Genomic DNA, 15,601 nt, shown 5'->3' with positions numbered 1-15,601 from the left:
TATGAAATGGGGAGAGAGGGATTGACATGCAGCAAAAGGCCACAGGCTGGGTTCGACCCTGGGCTGCTGCAGTAAAGACTCAACCTTTGTACAGGGAGTGCCGCTCTATCAGGTGAGCTAAGGCAGCGCCCCATGAACTGTTGGTGAATTTTTTTTCACGCAACTGATTTTCTCAGTGAAAGCCTGGTAAAGTTTATATAGAGTGTGAAGTGCTACAAGAGTAAAACTGAAGACTGTGGCAACATCAATTTAAGGTTTATGGGATGTCACATCTGACAATGTGAGATGTGGATGGACAGTACCAGGGACACAGAATTTTTTACTAAAAAGGCTGCGACTTTGTAAGATATTCACTTGATTTAACATTCAACAGGGTATTATAATCATTAGTTGCAACTTTATAATATCCATCCAAATAATGTTAATAGACACTTTACAAATCAATTAGTAACCATTAACAAAGAGTTATAAATATCTAATGTTTATGTTTACAAATCATTTGGTAAGCTGTAACAAATACTTAATAGAGTATATAAAATGTTATAATGTGTAAAACAATAAACTGTTAAAATAACACAAATTATAGTATTACTAATAATTAGTAAATATCAGTATCATTTTATTGTTTGATAACAGTAAAATAACTATTAACTAAAGTTTAATTAACTATCAATTTACCATTTATTAATGAGGGTTATTATAAAGTGTTTTTGCACTTAACGTGCAATGATTAAACTGAATATCAACATTACAGAAAGTTTAAGAGACACTGGATTATTTATCACTACAAAACATCAAAATAACTAGAATGGCACTCGGAGAGCGCAAACCTCCTTCCACGGTTTTCCTTTCACACCTGAATGCATCGTGTTCAGAAAGCTCACAAACAATCTTGTCAGACCTTATCTGAAGTGTGCCCAAGTGAATGCTGTAGTCTTTCTCATTCAGCCAAAAGCTGGATGATTGAGTGAATGGATGTCCATAAACAGGAATGCTTCCTGCTTCCAATTTTTCAGAACTTGTGCGCCACATGAACACGTAAAACTGTGAGCAAATAGAGAATTCTCAATAATGCATACAGGATTTGTTGTGAATGGTAAAACCGGCCTGTTAAAACTTCACTAATTAAGACACAATCACATGAACACCTCTATAATATACGATGATATGTGATGCAATCTAATAAAAAAATCTCTGCAAAAAATTGTAGCATTTTGAATCATATTATATAAAATGTTGCTTACAATATGACATGTTGTTTCAAACATTTATCAATATAACACACATTTTACAAATGTCCATAGAGTTTAATGAATGCCTCTCTGACACATCAACAGAAACTGATCATTATAAGCTTCACAGAGACAGGATTTATTTCAGAGTGTTGTAAAGTTCTTGCTTGCAGTAAATGTTACTGTGTCCGCCCCGTTTTTTTTCCAGTTATAAAAGCTTCATTATAATTAAAGTCTATGACATATTTCAGTAATAAATCTTCCACGAGTGGGTGGTGGCATTGATCCATGGCCACATCTATCTGCACGCCACCTTTTCATGAGAAAACTTTCAGACAGGAGTGCACTTTGTTGAAATGTCACTCGCATCACAGGCCACAGACACACACATACAACAACACACAAAACTAATTGTAAGAAATCCAGAAAATATGAAGTTTAATTTGGATCTAGTTTGCTTTGCCCATTACTCATTATTAGGACTGTGGATTATGTCCCCCATCCCTTACATTGGAATATCTCTCCCACTCGCTGAGGGCGCCGGCGCTCTCGGCCGACTTTGCTGTCTTTCAGAGGCTTTAGCAGGCTTAGTAAGTGAGCTAGAGTATATGGAGTGACTCTTGTTTCTTTACTATGCAACCAATCAGAATATGTTTGAGAGCAAAGCTTTCCACACTGCAATCAAAAAATGTTTTATATTATAAATAATAAATGTGTGATTAATAATGTATAAATACTGAAGTAAGCGAGATTGGAGCAAATATGATTAAAAAAAGTTATTTTTATAAAACGGTCACTATATTCTGACAGTAGTACGTGAAACAGTTGACCTGAAAAATGTCATGTGCCTCTGTGTCCTCCGGTGCTCCTAACGGCATCTGCAAGATTTCACATACCGGAGGAAAACAAGCAGTCAGAGCTGATCTGAGGTCTGCTGTCCATCTGCTGACTATGAGAGCCGGCTGTCAATCACTCTGACCAAACGGTCAAACTAGGCAGCGCTGATCAAATATGAATCAATATAATGTAACGTTAATGCCCATCTCTCGCCTCAAATGTTTTCAGAATCATCTTGTAGTGCACGGTTCAGCTGCAAAATGAGAAAGTTTGTGACGCAGCAGCCGTGTTGAAATCTCTGCGAATGCTAAGTACCGGTCAGATGAATGGAGCACAGCCAATAGGAACGCTCTCTCACTGAAATGACCTGTGATTGTTCAAAGTCTTTCGTCATGGGCTAGATTTTTTAAAGCCTGAAAACAGAGCCATGAGGAGGTGTAGATGTCTAGTTATCTATCAGAGCACTTGAATTACAATATGCTGAAAGGTTATTATGGAATTTTTGCCCAATGGTGCCAAAAATATACTGCCCACTGCCACTGTAATGTGAACCAAACACTTTTGTTTGCAAATCCAAAAGCTAAATCTCGTGGGCGGGACCTACGCAGAAAGATGTAAGACACGTCCCTATTGGCCAGTCTCGATGGGAGTGACAGCTTGGCATCATCCACTGTTAGTAAATGAGAGGGAGGGACTTTTGAAGTCCATGGAAACGTGTGGAGAAGACAGGACATCAATACCAAGCCCACAGGAAGAGCGCCAGGCTTTGAAGCAAATTTTCAGGTGGGCAGACGGTGGTATTACAACTTCCGTGTCCATCACGTGATGCCATTGGGCCCAAAAATACTTTTTCCCATAGACTTACATTAGGAAAGAGACATCTGTATCTGTAATTTTTTTTTTAGGTAAATCAACTTCCCACTACGAACACTCTAATAGCCCTTATTTAAATCAGTAGGTCCTAAAAGTTGTAAAATGCACTAATAGCTGAATCTAGAATCTCATGTGAATGAGACCCAGACCGAGCGCTGGGAGCCGGAGTTAAAGGAAACGGTACTGCGCCCGCTCTATGGGCCCAATGCATGCGCAAGATCGCCGGATGATCCGGGTACTTTATCACTCGCCAATTGAGCCATTTTGGCTTCATGCGCCACTGAGCAACTCTCATAGGAATGAACGGGAGCCCACCTCCAACGCTGTATCCAGTTCTCTTAATACATCCATGATCAATATGCAGGTATATTAACACACAACTTCCGTTTTAATAGCATGAACGTTATGTTTGAGCTGGTGCATGTAGATTGTTTTTGTTTAACGATCTGTGATGTTGTAATGGGTTAAAAATACAGTGTGTAGGATTTAGTGGCATCCAGAAGTGTGGTTGCAGATTGCAACCAACTGACTACCCTTCTGCTCACCCCTCACTTTTCCAAGCGTGCCGGAGAACTACGGTGGCCTTCAGGTAACGTAAAAACGTGAAAGGCTATCTCTAGAGCCAGTGTTTGGCTTGTCCATTCTGGGCAGAAACATGGCAGAGCAACATAGTAGACTCCGTGAAGAGGACCTGCTCCCTATGTAGATATGAAGGACTCATTCTAAGCTAACGAAAACACAATGATTCTTAGTTTCAGGTGATTATACACTAAAGAAAACATAGTAATGAATATTCTATTCAATTCCTGCTGATAGATCCCCCTAAATCCTAAACACTGGACCCTTGATGAACCCATTTGGCAGCACACGTAGAAACTGAAAAAGGACCCAGTTCTGTCACTGCTGCTGGTCGTCTGTGGCTCAACCTCTGTGAGCTGTCGTTGACCCGGCCCACCAAAAGGACCAAAGCCGGCAAGCCCAAAACCGTTGCTGTTGACATCTGCAGCGTAGTGGATTATTCTTACCATTTCTGTGGCAAGTAGTCAACAATTATCCCAATTATTATTAAATGTTTCTCAGGAACTTGTTTGATCAACCGTGGGAAAACAACAAACATTCTGTTCACATAACTGAGATATGGAGTATCGCCAGTTACAGGTAAGTTAATTACAGTGAGCAGATTCAGGGTGGATGATCAGTTATGTTCTGCCAGATTGTGCAACATTCAGTTAGGCTCATCATATCCACCCAGGCTGCCCCACCACATCCTGCAGTCTGAGAGACATGTAAAAGTTTCCTCTTTTACATGGTATATTTGTTTTCTTTTTCATGAGAGAATTCCTTAGTCTGGTTATTGTTGTCAGCTGAAAATCACAACCAACACATTTAAAAAAAAATAAAAATGTTTATTGGCATTTGCATGAACATACAATTGTGTCAGAGCATTTATAAAGTGAAAAGGCATATATTCCCTTTATACAAGGACATTATAAGAGTGGCAATTGACATATTGCTAATCACCAAAACAACTTACACAACTAAGAAAACTAAATTAAGGCAACCATTACCCACGCCACAGCAAACACAATATTGATTGAATATTGCGTTGACTGTCTCATGTTTACATTAGACCTGTCCAGGGTGTACCCTGCCTCCGCCCAATGTCAGCTGGGTTCGGCTCCAGCCCCCTGCGACCCTGAATAGGATAAGCGGTTACAGATAATGGATGGATGTCTCACATTTAAAAGTGGAAAAGCTGGTTTGTCATTATCAAATGATCTAATACTGCCTTAAGGCATCACTATTTGAATCACATTACTGTCATTTGGCAAAGGTCCAGCACACCACCACCAGAGCCGCCTATTTTCACTGGCTTGACACTCCCACACAATATGTATAAAAAGAGAAATCCACGGTGATTTCTTTTAACAAAAGAGCAGTTCATCAAAGGAACTTCTTGGTCTTATTAACAGGTAAGAGAGATGCTTTACGAAATTTAAAAGACAAATTTAATGTTAGTTGTTATATCTTTTTCCAATGCCATTTTTTTGTGATACCAGTATTTTAAAGTTTTTTTGCACTCAGGCTCATCTAGTGACAGTTATGCTAATAACTGCTGAGAATGGTTATTATTATTCTCTCCCCACCAGGATTCTTCTACTTTCCAGAGTGAAAATGGTGGATTATGAAGTGACCATATCAACTTCCTTTCTCGACGATGCCGGCACTTCAGACAATGTCTTCATCAAGCTGGTGGGCTTTGACGGGAGCAGCGAACACAAGAAACTCGAAGGAGATTCACCCTTCACCAGAGGGGCAGTAAGTCTGAAATATCCCTCTCTATGTTTAAATGTATGACACGTTTCCTCAACTTAATCTAAATATGTCAAATTAGAGAAGCTGATGTAAACCCTCGCCAACTCAGACTCATATTGGCACAAACGTCACCAAAGCAACAAAAAATCCCCATAATGGGATGTAAAAAATGTTTTATTTTATGCAGTGGACATATTGCGCCTATTGCACAATTTTTATTTTGTCCACCCTTCCACATTCAGTATTGTATGCTAATTATTGAGAAGTTACAGCTCTTGGTTATCAAATAGACTTTATCTCTTGTATAAATGTTTTAAAACCATTTCTGTCGTTACTCCAGGTGTCTTGTTTTACCGTGTCCTGCCCTGCCTCCATTGGAAAGCTGCAGCAGATACAGCTATACAAACAGCCTCTCCCAGAGTTTCCAGAAGGCTCTAAATGGTTTCCAACCAAGGTGGTAGTGAAATCCCCTGAGGGAGAGACCGACAAGTTTCTCATCTTACAATGGATCATTGACTGTGCGCTGGTCTCCTTCACAGAGGAAAGAGGTTTGTGGTAATTAGCTTGTCTGACAGCCTGTATGTTGTTCACTGACTTCAGAACACATAAAAGAAAGACAAGTTCTGCAAGTTAGACAATAAAGATGCTGGAGTAAATTCATGCTAATACACTGTATATATCAACAACTTTGAACCCTGTTTTGTTTTTTTCTTCAAGGTCATCTGGAGGGTTACGGTCTTAATTTTAGTGGTGGAGGTTATGGTGGAGGTTTTAGTGGTGGAGGTTATGGTGGAGGTTTTAGTGGTAAGTTTGCATTTTCAACTCAGAGGAGTGGATCAGTTATGATGAACTTGACCTATCCCCTGAACGAAGACTATCGGTGAGAGCTCAGAGCTTATACACGCTTTAACTTTATGCACCTCAAAACTAATATGTATCCAAACCTCTTTGGTTGAATATATTCATGATATATCATTTTGAATTAACCACCATATGACATTGTTACACCTGCCAGGGTTAATTAAAATGTATTGTAAAATGTATACTATAACATATGTTGTGGGGGGGCGGCGCACACTGTGTGCTGTGCTGTGTACAATACAATGTGTGATAAAAGCTGATTTACATTTACATTTACAAAATTGCAATATTTACTACATAAATATGTGTCAAGTATGCTTGCATTCTCTAAATTAAAACTGCAGATACACAGGGATCTAGACTGTCCAAAGTTCCTCACCACTCTGCTCTTCTCTATTTTTACCAGCTGGAATGAGCCTGAAGAGGAAATACCCCACCACATGAAGGCTGAAAGCTTTGATCATCTGCCTCATGCGGCCAAATTCTCCTACCGCCATTACGGCGAGTTTGCCTACACGTTAGGCACTGGGTAAGGTCCTCAAATGCTGTCAGATATCTTTCTATGTAACTATGTACCTGCCTATCAAAGCGATTTAAGGCATCATAAAATGTAAAATTACTCTCTGCTTTTATTTTCTAGTCTGGGTGAGATATACCTGAAGGGACTCTGTCATTCCAAGGATACCTGGAATGATATTGACGATATCGATGGGGTGTTCTGGTTCAAACGGACTGAAATGTCAGGTACTATGATAATTGAATAGAATACTTTACACTGTATGCATGATAATAATAATAATAATAATAATAATAATAATAATAATAATAATAATAATACACACTTTTATTTATGTAACACATTTTAAAACAAAGTTCAATTTAGTTTTAATAAGTTCGTTTTCAGAGTGTGCTCGCCAGTTTTGGTTTTTATTTCTTTAGTTTTCATTTTACAGTAGTTTTAGTATTTTTTTGTTAGGGCCAATAATGTCTCCGAAGTATGTAGCTACATATACATTCATGGTTGGAGAACTGTGAAAGAATGGCCACAATGTTTAAATATTTTCATTTGGGAATCAAATTGAGTACTCTTTCACTACCACACTCAGTAGAAAACTTGTCATCTGCAATTTCATCTTGACCCCAGTTGGTTCAGATTGGACCTGAGCTGAATAGCTTGGTTAAATGGCATCACGTTCCTGTTATTTAATTTTACAAAACTAGACTAGGATTATTTGTGATGTAATTGCAGCATAGCGTCATCCACTGGAATGTCAAGTCCGATTTATATTCTGTGGTTCAATGTCAAGAGAGTTGACGGAAATGAATGCTGTCTCCTTTTTTTGGTAGTGATATAATATAGCTAAAAATCTTACAATCTTAAAATCATATATTTTTATTTTATTTGTATTCATTTTTTAACCAGGAAATATCGTTTAAGTTTAGTCTTAGTTTTTCTTAAAGGGACAGTTTGTAAGAATCAGAAATTTGTTGTAACAGCGACACCTGTGGCCGTTAAGTCAACGAAAGTCAGCGTCCTGTTGCTCGCGCTCGCTCATGTGCACGCGCTACCTGAATGTGAGCAAGCATCCGTCAAAACAGTGAGGCGACACACTTCAGCTCAAACCACAATATCACTCTATATTTCAGCTGCTTGGCAGTAATGTTAGCTGACCAGACGAAGGTCTCTCCATGAATCACTGCTGATCCTAGTGTTGACTTTTCCTGCTTCAGCCTCCCGACCGCGGCCGGAGGAAACAGGGGAGACACCGGCACATGGTCGGAGACAATAACGTAACTCGTTGCGGAGCCCCGTCACTTCACAAGACACGGGAAACCTCTGTTGGTCTCCACTGTACATTCACTAGCTACTTCAACTAACTCTTCTGCAGTGTGTAGTGTGCGCGCATGCACGTGAGGTGGAGCGAGCAGAGTACAGCAGAGACTCCGGCCCTGGAGACCAAAGTTACGGTCTCCCCCACGTCCTCCGAACGCGGCCAACACTGTTTTGCAAGACGGGCGTCACTAGATATAACTTTGCGGTTTTGGTGCTTCCGTGTAGTTTGTGTTGGAGTCTGAGTCTGAACAGCGTAGCCACACGCGAACGAGCGCTCATGGGACACCAACCCGGATTGATTTATACGTGTAAGAAGTTACAAACAGTCCCTTTAAAGGATTACATTTATTTTCGGTTTACTACAAACATTTTCCAGTGCTTATTTTTGTTTTAGTTTCAGTTTTAGTTTACGATAATAACCCTGACTAGAATAAAGTGTGTTGCAATAGTCAAATCTAGGGGAGATAAAAGCATGGATGATCTGTTGATGAAAGGAATGACATGATGGTCACCGATGTAGAGTGAGGAACCCACAGTTTGCTGTTTAAGCAACTGTTTAGGTCACTTGATGTAGAGTGAGGAACCCACAGATTGATGCTTAGCTAATTGTTTAGGTCACTAATTATATCTTTTATAATGAGTTTTCTCGATGCTTTTAATGTTTTATGTAATTATGCGCTTTGAATTGCCTTGTTGCTGAAATGTGCTATATAAATAAACTTGCCTTGCCTCACTGCATTACTCAACACAACATACACACCACAACACTCATCTATACCCCTGATATGTCCCTTAACAATCCTGTTCTTGTTTCTCATTTTCCAGAGTAGCACAAAGTTTGAAACTCACTGAAGTTCAACTCTGTTCTTTCTCCAGCGTACGTCCAGAAACATTGGAAGGAGGACGCTTTTTTTGGCTACCAGTATCTAAATGGTGTCAATCCCATGTTGATCCGGCGTTGTTCAGCTCTGCCCGAGAACTTTCCTGTGACTGACGTCAAGGTCTCCCTCAGCTTGACAGATGAAATGAAGGTGATTGCCTTGACCTTGATTGATTTTAGAGTCATGTTTTTCCCCATGACATGTTAATTTAGAATTGCATGTTGCACTTACATGTTCACTTAGTATAGAGTATGTAATATGCAAACTTTATGCATGTGCGTCAAATCATTTCTCATCCTCACAGGAAGGCAACATATTCCTGTGTGACTACAAGAGTTTGGATGGACTGACACCAAACACCATCCATGGGAAGGAGCAGTACTTGATGGCTCCCCTGCTCCTGCTCCACAAAACACCTGACAAAAAGCTGATGCCGATTGCTATTCAGGTGAGATTAGCACTCAAATATAGCTAATAGTGACGTTTTAAGTTTGAGTATTGATTTAGACAACTATCATTCAAATCGTAAGATGTAGGTTCCCCTGCGACAGGAAGCAACCAACTTACTGAAAGTGTATTTGCAAGTAGCAGCTACCATGAATAGTATCTATGGCAGCTATGAATCCTCTCTGATAGGAAAGGCAGTTCATTTCTTCCTTCCCGAGTCATGTAAAAAGGTTCCTCCCATAGCCATATCCAAGTTTAACAGGCTGACAGTTGAGTCTGACGCAAATAAGTCAATTCAACCTAATTTACATGACACACAACTATTGATGTTTGTAAGACTGAGGAAAGTAAAGCTTCTGTTCTCAAGGTGACCCTGTGTTCTCACCTGGGATTAAATGAAAATGTGAATTTCCACTTCAGAGTATCAAACTAAAAAGCAGATGAAAGCTATAGTAAATAGTCAAACATAAAACATAATTGACCAGTACTGGTAATGAATTGAATGGATTGAATGAACCACATCCTCCTTCCTTCTCCTGCAGCTGAAACAGACTCCAGCAGATGACAACCCCATCTTCTATCCTACCGATTCTGAGTACGACTGGTTGACGGCCAAGATTTTTGTGAGAGGAGCAGATTTCCACGAGCATCAACTCAATGTTCACCTGCTGCGCACTCATCTGCTGGCTGAAGTCTTTGCAGTGTCACTGCACCGCAACGTGCCGGAGGGGCATCCACTGTACAAGGTAACTGAAAGGGAAAATACTGAACTAACTGTAGTTGTAGTTTTTTCAACTTGCTGATTTTTGTATCTTCCAAAGTTGATGAATCATAATGTTTTAATGTGTATATATTTTCAAGTATTTCACACTTCTTAATGGTATAGAAGCGTCAAGATTTCTGACTTTGTTAACATGTAATAGTGTCACTAACAGAGTTCCCTCTTTCCCTCAGCTCCTCGTATATCACACTCGCTACACGCTGCATATCAACTACTTGGCTCGAGAGCTTCTAATATCGGAGGAGGGATTTTTCAAACATGTACAAAAACACCAACACACTCAGTAGACCATTACCTAAACAATCAAACAAGTTTGTTTTTCAATATCATGTACAGTATCTGTCTCTAACTATATTCCTTACATATTTGACTGTTCCTTAGCATGCAGCTTCTGGTGGAGATGCTATGAAGAGATACCTGGAAGGATCACTGGCCTCACTGACCTACAGCTCCCTCTGCATACCAGAGGACATTGCTGAGCGAGGTCTGAAGGATGTGCCAAACTTCTACTACAGGGATGATGGACTCAAGCTCTGGGATATCATCCACAGGTAGTACAGGTGTCCTGATATTGGAAAATAAGAGCCCAAATCCTGCCCTCTCTACCAGCTGGCTTTTTTTCTCTTGTAACACAGTTGGTTTTCTCATAAAGGATTTATTTCATCATGGCCACTCTTTATCAAGAAATAGTTGCAGCATGTAACCCCCCTCGTAAAACTACAAATTGTTATTTTTACATTTCTTTTTGTGTATTGCTTAAACAAAGAGATAAAATGTGTTCATTTGTGAAATTTAGAGATGCTGGTATAGGCATATATTTTAACTTTGAAGCACGCCAAACTTTGGGATATCATCTACAGGTAGTATAGGTAGTTTGCTGTGCTTTACACAGTGTGTCTCAGATTTCAGCACAGGATTTCCTTTCCTTTTCCATTTGCAGGGGAAAAAGTTGTTAAACACAACTAGTGCTAGAAACCAAGCAAACAACTGAATCACATAAAACTAATGATGGTAATGAGGACAGGACAGATCAGCTGGATCAGCACAAAGACTGCACATCTGTGTTAATGACATTGCTCCAGCAGGGAGCAGCAGTCCTCACTGGAAAGCAACCCAAGAATACAAATGATTAGAGTCAATTTTATTCTAGTTAATTCTTCCCCATTTACCTGCCTGGCTATCCTACTCTGCAACGAGAGCCTAGTCTGATTTTGCCACTACTGATCAGAAGTGAATTGTATTGTATTGTATCTGACTGCTTTAACATGACTTTGTTGACTGAGGCTGTATTAACCAGTATACTGTAAACAAAATATTGGGGATACAATACATATTGTTTAAGACAATTTACTGTTTAAATAAGAGACCATTCACAACACAGCGTCCTGAAATAGGAAAATAAGAGGGCCCCAATCCTGCCCTCTCTATTAGCAAGCTTTTGTTCACTTATCTAACTCATTTCTCATAAATGATTTCTGTAATCAGTCTTTCTGAAAAACTGCAAGAAATATAGTGTTTTCTGTCCATCTAAAGGTATCGACTGTAATATTAAAGTTGTATGATCCACTGTGCCGTATATTGCACCAAATTCCTCAAAAGAACAGAACTGATCATTCTAAAGAGATGGCCATTCAATTGTCTAACACAACAGTGTCTCACTACTACAGTGTGAAGAAAACAATTGTATAATTCAACTAGGAATGTGTTTTACAGAACTTGTTCTCATTTCTCAAAGGTTTGTGAAGGGAATGCTCAGCTTCTACTACAGGACTGACGCTATGGTCGAGAGCGACACATTAGTGCAGAAGTGGATTTTGGACATTTTTGAACATGGATTCCTTTCCCAAGCAGAAACAGGTGAGTTTTAAAGAAAAGCTCAATCTTAATGATGATACATGTGCACTTTTATGTATCATTATACTTTCATAATGCAAACATAAGTCATATTTTAATTTCTAGATGTCTTTAAGTAATGCAGTTTATTCCTTCTGATTCTTAGGAATTCCTCAGAGCTTCACCACCGTGAAAGACTTGGTCAAGTTTGTCACCATGGTGATCTTCACTTGCTCAGCGCAGCACTCGGCTGTGAACACTGGACAGGTGATGCCTTTTAATTCAATTATAATGTTGCTATTTTTGTGGAATGGATTCATGAGGTTTTGCATTTTTTTCTGGACTGGAGAGAGGTGGATGAATTCTGGCCAAAAAAGTGACCTTTGACTTTGAAGATTGTTATCGTTAACATAAACAAGTCTCTACAGCCATGCTCGCAGGTCTGTGAGGCTGCTAAATGCAACAAATGCTAACATACTCACAATGACAATGCTAACATACTGGACATCTGTAGAATATGTCACAGACAGTGAAGGTGATCTATTGACTGTATATGAACATCATACCAGCAAGACTTTACTACAGTTTCGAGGTTTATCTGTAGAATATGTTACGGAGATGAAAAAAAGTAAAGTTAAGTTAACTTATTTGTAAATCAACACTTCCTCCTTTCATTTCAAAATAAAAGCCCTCAGGCGTTTTTTCTATGGACAGAATCCCTTCATTTGTTAACACAAGGCTATTATTCTGAAATATGAGCAGTCAGTGCTGTGGAACACGCAGTCACTTTGAGTGCTCCAAGAATTGATAAAGTTTGGGGTTTAAATTAACACTTCCTGCTTTCATTTCAAAATAAAAGCCCTAAAGCGGGTTTTCTTTGCACAGAATTCCTTCATTTGTTAACAAGAGGCTTTTATTCTGAATATGTGCCGGACAGTGATGTGGAACAAGCAGTGACTTGGAAAGCATCATAAATGAATACAGTATGGAGTTTTAATTGTGGATTATTACTATTATTTACTAATTACCACACGTTTCTGAACCTTTCTCTGTCTAAAATAAATATAAATTATATTTATCATGAAGTTAAATGGTCATTAAAAGGCAAACTTTATGCAGAAAGAAAGGGCTGACAGCAGCAGCAGAAACACAGCTGACAGGCAGCCGACACGCAGCCAACACGCGTCTAGTGTGAACACCAGACTCCTGTATCACGCAGCCACCACGCGACGCAGACGCCTCGCGCTCCTGATGCGGGTAGTGTGCCCATGGCTTTAGTATACCCTGTTAACATGCACGCATGTGCAAGCATTTCCTAATTAGCACAAAACAGAAAGTACAGCGGAGGCTGATGGGAATGTCATTAGTGTTTAAGGTATTTGGTCATAAACCAAAGTATTGGACAAATAAGAATTTGATCCAATAATGTCGCTGGATGAAAAGTCAGAGGATCACCAACGTTATCACCCTGAGGTCAACATGAATGTCTGAACCAAATTTAATGGCAAACCAGCTGAAAGTTGTCGAGACATTTTTCTGAAACCAAGAATGTTAACCTCATGGTGGCGCTAGAGGAAAAGTCAGGGGATCACTAAATTCATCCTCTGGGGACCATGAATGCCTACAATTATGTTCCATTTCTTCCAATCCAAATTTTAATCAATCAATAGCAGACCGACTGAACAACAGTACAACATGGCGTGGCTTCAAAGAGTATTAATCAGTCATCAGTCAATCATTCATTCGTTGCAGTTTGACTATGGTGGCTGGATGCCCAACACTCCCACCACCCTGCGACTTCCTCCACCAACCACAAAGGGGACAACAAGTGAGGCCAGGATGCTGCAGACATTGCCTGACCAGGGCACGACAGCTAACGGAATGGCTGTCATTTGGCTTCTTAGCAAGCAGTCCTCTGACTCGGTAAGTGCCCATAACTTCATGACTTCAATTACATAAATCCCATTTATGTTCAGGTTGTTTAAAGTAAGTAAATATGTCATTAGAACACAAATACCCTCTTTGACCCACTGAAGAAATCCACTTCCTACAACTAGGGATATCACAAGAACCAATACTTTTGGTACCAAACCGATGCCAATAATCTGAAAACGTGACAGAACTCATTTTTCTACAGTACCACAGGTACTGTCAGGGCTCGAGACTAATGGTGTCCCGTTGTCCCGGGGACGATAGAAAATGTGTTTGAGACGCAGTAAACTCACTATCGACTCGTCCATGGGACGCCCTCTATTTTTTCCCTGATAATGCTACATTGCGAGCAACAAATCTGTGTTGAAATCGTCAGAACGAGAGCTAGGTAACGTTAGCTGTTAGCTCCATGCAGGACTGTGCTGCTTACCCGACCGGTTCTCACTCCCAACTTGTCAAATACCACCGTTTGGTAAGTGCCCTTCAGCATCGGAAACCGATGCACAGAGACACCCTTTAGCAACAGCAGGTCAACAGTAGTCGAGAACAGCCCTTCTTTTCAGTAAAAATGAGTATGGAGTGCTGCAGGAATGAGTCCTAAGACGTGGCAATTTAGTGGTTCCCTCGTCTCAAAGTCAATGTGTCTTTTGAATGCATTTTTGGTTAGGTGACTGAAATAAGATCTGCGATTAACACAAGCTGAAAAGATTTTAACGTTTTGTCCTACAAAAATACATCATTCCTGCACCACTCTATTGGGCGAAAGTAAATTATAACTTTATCATGATGTGTTCAAATGTAATTTTTAGTGAGAAATTTGAATAGATCCAGTTGTTTGAGGGAGATGTTTTCACAGCAATATAAAATAGATAGTAGAGAGGGAATTATGACCCGTTTAACTCCCTAACCAAAACCAGAATGCAAGCGGTAATAAAGGAGTGTATGTTAAAGTACATGGGATTTATTGTTTTATTTTAGTTTTTTACCGTGGTATCGAATTGGTATCGAGAATAAAGGAATTTCACTGGTATTGGTATCAACTACAAAATTTCGGATATTGTGACATCCCTACCTACAACTGTACATTACATTGCCATTAGTTTATGTCTGATAAACATTTAAAATGTTGCTGGAAAACATCTATGTCTAATGTATCTTTGATGTCATCAGGTCTTTCTTGGTCAGTACGACAACGACCATTTCAGTGAGGAGATTCCCTGCCAGCTGATGAAGCTTTTTCAACAAGAGCTTCAAGTGTTAAGTACACAGATCAAAATCAGAAACAAGAATCTGGAGGTCCCATACACATACCTGGATCCAGATGTGGTAGAAAATAGTGTGTCCCTTTGAATGTCAGAAGGTGTGACCTCCTCAGCTGTTGGCCAAATTCAGCTACATATTAACAAAAGTGGGAAAGGGAAGAACTCCAAGTTCTGTCCTGTCTGTCATTTCTTTACAGCTTTATTGATTTAACCGTGGGGAAAATGTTCTGTTTTAAATCATAATTCACATCTTAAGTCTTCTTCTTTGTTTGTCAATGAATATACGGGGCATCTTATCAAAATAAATCACTGTGAAAAATAATATTTTGCATTATGATTGATACACTTTAGAAGTAAACTGTGCCTTATGACTTATTGTCATAACGAAGTATAATCAATTGTAGGGACCTATGTTTTGCTAAATTTACTATATGCTGTGTCATGTATCTGTATGAACTGTGTGTCTCTGTTGTTGTTGTGTTGCTGTTTCTTCTCATGTGAAAAACAATTAC

At 39.5% G+C, this 15,601-nt stretch overlaps 1 protein-coding gene and 1 pseudogene across 1 annotated transcript; both read left to right on the top strand.

Annotated features, from left to right (window-relative positions):
* Positions 1 to 15,306, top strand: part of LOC141764595 (arachidonate 12-lipoxygenase, 12R-type-like) — a 66,872-nt pseudogene extending 51,566 nt beyond the window's left edge.
* LOC141765395 (polyunsaturated fatty acid lipoxygenase ALOX15B-like) lies at positions 4,742 to 13,952 on the top strand. The gene is made up of 14 exons (XM_074631449.1): positions 4,742 to 4,915; positions 5,093 to 5,261; positions 5,599 to 5,806; positions 5,976 to 6,138; positions 6,526 to 6,648; positions 6,760 to 6,863; positions 8,830 to 8,984; positions 9,139 to 9,282; positions 9,824 to 10,027; positions 10,444 to 10,613; positions 11,798 to 11,919; positions 12,062 to 12,162; positions 13,648 to 13,818; positions 13,932 to 13,952. Exons 2-14 carry the CDS (start codon positions 5,118 to 5,120, stop codon positions 13,950 to 13,952), a joined length of 1,830 nt encoding a protein of 609 aa, XP_074487550.1. The 5' UTR covers positions 4,742 to 4,915; positions 5,093 to 5,117.
* Positions 15,307 to 15,601: the final 295 nt, after the last annotated feature.

This window comes from Sebastes fasciatus, chromosome 3 (assembly GCF_043250625.1).
Source record: "Sebastes fasciatus isolate fSebFas1 chromosome 3, fSebFas1.pri, whole genome shotgun sequence".
NCBI classification, from domain to species: Eukaryota; Metazoa; Chordata; class Actinopteri; order Perciformes; family Sebastidae; genus Sebastes; species Sebastes fasciatus.
The sequence above is the reverse complement of the archived record's forward strand: the minus strand, read 5'-3'. Positions and strand labels throughout refer to the sequence as shown.

Excerpts from the sequence above, each read along its gene's own strand:
- LOC141765395 (XM_074631449.1), top strand. The coding sequence starts at position 5,118 with ATGGTGGATTATGAAGTGACCATATCAACTTCCTTTCTCGACGATGCC. Across the intron at positions 9,283-9,823 it reads TGATGCCGATTGCTATTCAG|CTGAAACAGACTCCAGCAGA; the intron begins GTGAGATTAGCA and ends CTTCTCCTGCAG. Across the intron at positions 10,614-11,797 it reads CTCTGGGATATCATCCACAG|GTTTGTGAAGGGAATGCTCA; the intron begins GTAGTACAGGTG and ends CATTTCTCAAAG.